This window comes from Chanos chanos, chromosome 9, assembly GCF_902362185.1.
Source record: "Chanos chanos chromosome 9, fChaCha1.1, whole genome shotgun sequence".
NCBI classification, from domain to species: Eukaryota; Metazoa; Chordata; class Actinopteri; order Gonorynchiformes; family Chanidae; genus Chanos; species Chanos chanos.
This window is the reverse complement of record NC_044503.1, coordinates 32,555,737-32,561,983: the sequence shown is the minus strand read 5'-3', so window position 1 is coordinate 32,561,983 and position 6,247 is coordinate 32,555,737. Positions and strand designations below refer to the sequence as shown.

At 38.3% G+C, this 6,247-nt stretch overlaps 1 protein-coding gene across 2 annotated transcripts in view; it reads right to left on the bottom strand.

The window, feature by feature from the left end:
• aqp10a (aquaporin 10a) overlaps positions 1-3,295 on the bottom strand; it is a 7,121-nt gene extending 3,826 nt beyond the window's left edge. Inside the window, exons 1-3 of one of the 2 annotated variants that reach the window (XM_030783622.1) lie at positions 3,235-3,295; positions 2,830-3,107; positions 266-392 (exon numbers count right to left, since the gene is read on the bottom strand). In XM_030783622.1, the coding sequence (XP_030639482.1) occupies positions 266-392; positions 2,830-2,943 (241 nt within the window). In that variant the 5' untranslated portion in view covers positions 2,944-3,107; positions 3,235-3,295. Of the gene's footprint in view, positions 1-265; positions 393-2,829; positions 3,151-3,234 lie in introns of those variants that run through there. The other variant, XM_030783623.1, reaches the window with a different exon arrangement.
• Positions 3,296-6,247: the final 2,952 nt, after the last annotated feature.

Here is a 6,247-nt window from a genome sequence, read left to right as displayed (position 1 = left end):
ATGTGAAGGAGGAAAAAGCGATTGTCAGCACACTCTGAGAACAGCAAGATAGAATGTAACACTGAATTAAAATTACAAAGTAGCTGACTCCCACGGTGACCTTTATATGAACAGAGAATAACTTTTTCTGTAATCTGTGTGTGTGTGTGTGTGTTTTTCTTCTTTTTTTTCATATTTTGTGCTCAAAAGTAAGTAAACAAAGACCCTCGATGGTACGAGCTCTGTACGTCTTTGTTTATTGTGTTGTCAGATATGGTGTTTTTACCTGAAACTCCGATGCTGAGGTACATGGCAGACATGACGCCGATAGAGAAGGCCAGGTTGGCGGACAGGAACTGGCCCTTTGTTTCGTTGCTGGTCTTTATCTGGGCACCTGCGGCACAGCCGAACAGCTGTGGCCCGGGTCAAAAGGTCAAACGGAAAGCGAGAAGAGAGAGAGAGAGACAGACACGGAGGAGTAAGCGATGAAAATGATCCCCTGAGTGAAAGTACAGGTGTGAAGTTACATATTGCAGACCATCTGCTGCCGTGCACAGTTTGTCAGCCCCCCTTTACCCCATTCATCAGTGGTCAGTTTCTTACCACAGGACCACTGTTGACTGGATGTTATTTGAATGCCAGACTGTTCTCAACACAGCAGTGACACTGAGAGGGTGTTGCACTATTAGGAGCATATTAGGCAGTGAGGGGTTGGGGGCTCTACTACACACATCAGTGTCACTGTTAGGTTTAGAGTGGTCTGCCACCCAGAAATATTCAGAAAACAACAGCCCTGTGACCAGAAACTGACAGGTCCTGAAAGGCGAGAGAATTGCTGTGAAAAAGTGTGCATGGCAACAGATGGGCCGTAGTCTCTCACCGCACGCCAGCAAAGTGTGCCTGCAATTGGCTGTTGAGTTTACATATCTGTTACTCTTTAAAATCATCTAGGCTCTTCTACACCGCGATCCATTCAAGTTTAATAATTAACTTTGAAATAAATGCATAACTTGTGGATCTGTTTCACACTGTAACCGTGATTACTTGAGCGTTTTTTTGTTTTCTTTTGTTTTTTGGGGGATTTTTTTTGCAAAATGATTATCGCATCAACAACAACGCAAAACACCTGCAATCATGAACATAGATATATACGCGTAAACACACACACACACACATACAGGTTATCCAATATAAACACATGCTCACGCTTACATGTAGATTAAAGGTCAGCTTAGCTGTTATGTAACTCCCATTGAACTGAAGCTTACTAAGTGGAAAAAAGGGCTCCTAAGGTCTAGAGGAGATAACACAAATAATAAAGAGTAGATCTCTTTATCTGTTTTTTAAGGTGGTCTCTAAGGTGGTTTCATAACACATCATAACATATTGTTGTATAGATATGGGGTTCATAAAATCATAAATAATATAATTAAAATGTTTAAGAGCCTCCTCATTACTGAGGAGTACGGAGGATTAGGGTCAACACGACAGTAATGAAACTTTTTTTTTTTTTTTTATCTTCCATTCGGGCAGATGTAGACAAGTAATGTTGTTCTGCATGGAGGCTTATGTAATAATATGTGGACTATTTTGTTACTGAGGAAACATCTATACCTCTTTGTCTTTGCTTTGTACCTCAACAATAAAAAAAAAAAAAAAAAAATCTGTCCACCGCTACTGATTCTAATGGGTCAATATTTAGATCACAATTTATAACTTCATTTTAAAAACAGAACTGAAGTCAAACTCAAGATTGCGGGATTAGGCAGAAATGCTCACTATCATGAACAGAGTGTAGGACACTTCATGTTTTGTACATTTTGCCTAATCTTAAAATTTCTCAATACCAGTGTGCTCCCCAACTTTCTCACCTGACTTGTGAACTCACACGGTTCTGCTGTATTTCCCTTGATGATTTGTTTAGGCTATTTCGGTAGTGTGGAAACTCGGGTTGGAAATGGTGCGAATGCATAGAATCTTTAAATATTTAGACATTATAGTTCATAGAGTTCATCATGTATGTTTTAGTTATTTGATATTGGTCGACTAAATTACCTATAGTGAATCCCATCAGAACAAAGAGAAAAGACATCTTAACTTTATTTTCTTAATATCACTGTTTTTTTTGTGTTTGTGTGTATTCCCACGATGATAGGTGTTGTTCTAATTCTGTGTTTCCGCTCTCAATGTTTCCATATAATGTATATAAATGCCTGATTTATCTAATAACGAAGTGTGCAACAAGCAGTTCTGCTGTGTTTCACTGCTTTCCTAGCGACAATAACTATTGGACCAGAATTTATTTGCGATAATAAGAAGTATTTTTAAATAAAAGTCATCATCAAATCCATAACACTAACATGCAGTCTTTTTGATCGGTTAAATTAGCATTGAGCTACGGTGTGCTGTCCTCAAAGCTTGAATTCTATCTCACTCCATTTCGGTTGTATAATTAAACCTAAAACTTTGAAATTCAAATGCAGCTGCCTTTATGCACAAAACAAGATATATAGACATAAGAGAATGCAAATGAAAGACTGAAAGATGAAGGGTGCCTAACTGAAATAATACAGTTATAATATTAAATCATTAGAATCATAAAACTTTAATCAGCAATTAAGATTGCAATCTTTTTTTTTTATCAGAAATTAAAAAGACTATTCCACAAAGTATCGATATTTTTCACAATGATTACGAAGGGAGAGCAAGCACATTATGAGTGAAAGACATCGGAGTCATAATTCAGTGCATGTAAATGTCAGTGTTTGTAAATCAAATATTTAGACTGACTTGAAAAACATTCTGACTAATTCAAATATGAAAATTTGAAAAAAAAAAAAAAATACTCACAAGTAACACGAAGGTGCCTATGATTTCTCCCATACACTGTCTGGCCAGTTCATTTCTTATCTTCATTTTCACCATAGTCTTCTTCACCTTGGTCATCTGATTGTTTTCCTTCATTTCTAGCAAAGATGCTTTTCTGCCCTACTTCAGATTTTAAACGTATCTTATCGAATTAGACTCAACGGCACAGCTCCCTCGTTGTGTATCGATCCCACTCTGCTTCTCTGCCTGAAGACATCCCCAGGCTACATACACCTGTTGCCTCAGCTAACCTTTGAACCCTATTGATGATAAGTGCATACACACACACACACACACACACACACATACACACACACACATTTTTTTTTTCTGTTAGGTTGAGGATGAATAAAGAAAGTGTAGAAAAAGACTATGTAAGCCCCTTACCTTATCTTCAGCAGGAATTCCACACTCACACACGCACGCAGATAAATAAACACACTCTAATGGCACCAAGCGAAAGGTAATTGACTGGAAATTTTTCTGATCTGATTTTTATTAGACTTTGGTCCACAAGTAAACATCAGGTCACTAATAGAGTGAAATAGAGGGGGGGGGGGGGTAGTGAGGGGCACTGTAAGATGCTTTCTGAAGCATTACTGCAGAATCCAAAGCATATGAACAGTTCATTTCTCTCTTGGGACCTTGTCCAATTCATAGGATTACACAATATATTAACGGCACATCTTTCCATCCGTTATTAACTGTTTAGGAAATGCAACACTTATAACCATTAACATGCAGCAATAAAAGTAGGGTCACAGTCCAGTTCCATTTTACAAATTGACCACATTTAAAAAATTGCATTATTAAAAATTGCATCTGAATTCTGTCAACTGACAAAAGTGTTTTCAGTGCCTTTACATATTTGCCATGTGTTTGACAAAGAATTTTTTTAATAATGTTTAAGTATATTACAGCAGTTCATAAAAGCTGTTCTGCATTTACGTGTTTTGTTATTACGCCATTATTAAGAATGGTCTATGGTAAACCACGACTTTAGAAGGTGGCTGTTTCATATCCTCAGTTAAGACAAAACAATAAATGAATCAATAAAAAAGAGAAATAGAATTAGTAGCCAGAGGGCTGCTGCACAGAGTGTTGTTTAATCTAAATTAAACAGAGCTTTTTGTCTCTTCACAACATCCTCATAGCAGGCTTTGCTCTAACATTAGATGGGTTAGATGGGTCTAGTAACTGATTGTTGAAATGCACTAATATGCATGTAATAGTTTCAGGTGATTTCCAAAAGATGCAGTGCTAGAAATAAAAACGGGGAAAGATTTCTTTATGACTTGTTAATTTGGAAAAAAAAAAAAGAAGTAAGCAATGCTTATTGTTGAAGTATTTAATTAAAAAAAAACATCAGACACAGGTCACAAAAATAGGTATAAACTTGGACGGACATAGATGTAAAGGTGACATTTCCAAGATGTACAGAACATTACATGTAATTACCACTCTAGGTCACAGTTTTCCTTCAATAGTCATCGTACAGCATTATTTTAAAAATGCAAAAAAAATCATTTCTAAAATGGCATAAAGAAAGACATAAACATAGACATAAACAGTTCCTTCAATTGGCCTCTAGACCCCAGTGCTCTTGAATGGTTGCCGCGACAACAAGGCCTTTCATTGTTGCTTTAGACAAGAATCAAATGGCATATTATACAGCATTTCATATTCAATTCCCTTAGCCAATCATATAACCAGAGAATACCTGTATATCTTACATAATATTCCACATCTAAACGTCTAAATTCTGGTAAGAAGGATGTCGCTATTACGTAATGGCAGAATTGTAATTAAAAAAAAAAAAGGTGCCATGGTCTGTGTCACTAAAGGTGAAAGGATGGCAATTAGTGTGACTGTGAAGGTCGAAGCAGTGTAACCTCCACTGGGCCAGAGGGCAGGCTCTTGATGAGGTTCCACGCCTCCAGTGCCCTGAAGCTCCTGAGACTCCGTCCCTGAACCTCCAGCAACCGATCTCCAGGAAACACCAATCCAACTGGCCCACCTGAGAGGGAGAGACAGACGGGGATAGGGAGAGGGAGAGAGAGAGAGAGAAATGAAGGGAGTGGGGTTTCATAATGCATCTAAGATAAGCAACAAGCATAAATTGTTTTTCTAACATACTGCAGTATGTTATGACAATACATTTATTGGCCCCCTAGGGTTTTATTTGACCAATTACTAACCATTTGTGCTATGTAATATGTGAAGCTTTGCAATGTCTCACCCTGGAAAATCTTCTTGACTGTGATGGGTTTGTCCCCTAGCCTAGAGCCCACTCCTCCCTCCAAACTGAAGCCAAGGTCAGTGTTGCACTTATTCAGGGTCAAATGAATTTTCATGCCTTCAGGGAGACAACACAATCCACAAAAACACTAGTTTTATAACAAGCCTTACTCCAGGTAGCTAAGTTAGGCTTTAGGTAACAGTTTCAATTGTGCTCATAGAACTAGGTCATTTTAAATACCTTTAAATAATTCCTACTCAATTTCCATTGTATTCATATCACCAGTATAATACCCTTGCCCCACAATAAACCTATCAAGAAGAGCTAATACTGTATAATTTTTTTTTTTTTTTTCAATTAATGTAGAGTAAGGGTTGAGGACAAGTGGTCACATGATTTCATCATGAGGTGCCCTAAGCTCACCTGTGCTGCTCGTATCTGTTGTTGCCTGACTCTGAGTCAGGTCATTCCTGCCGTGCAGTGATTTGCTGTTGACCCCTCTCCTCAACACCACCACTGCCATGCTCCGCCCCTTTGCCTTTTTCAGTGTCTGCAGTGCCTCCCAGTGGGCAGAGTCCTGTAATTTTGTGCCATTGATTGACAGAACCCTGTCACCCTCACAGATGGAGCCTTCCTTTGCTGCCACTCCAGAGGGGATCACTTTGTGAACCTACAGGAGGGATAGGACATTTAAGGCATAATAATGATGAAATCATAGCAACTGGTCAGGATAGGTAGTTTCCTCCAATAACAACCAAAGTTACTATCGACAGTATAATGTGGTTTGGGGAATCTTACCGTGACCGGTTTGTTTTGGTCTGCTCCTCCAGCTATGGTGAAACCCAAACCAGTGTTCTCTTCTTTATGCAAGACAACCACTTTCACCTCTTCACAATCCTAGAGAGTGACAGTCCCATACAATGAAATCTTGGTGATGGTTACCGTCACAATAGGTCATGTATTAAATATTAACTCAATCTCATTCAGGTGTAGTTGATAAACCTGAAAATCAGTCATAAATTTGACAAGTGGGCAGGGATATAAAAATTATAACTGTGCTTTGCTAAACCATCAAGTCACATTAGATCATGTAAAGCAGGAGTGTCCAAATTGAGGGTCAGCTTCTTATTTTCAATTGTACATATGCATTCTAAAAGCTTT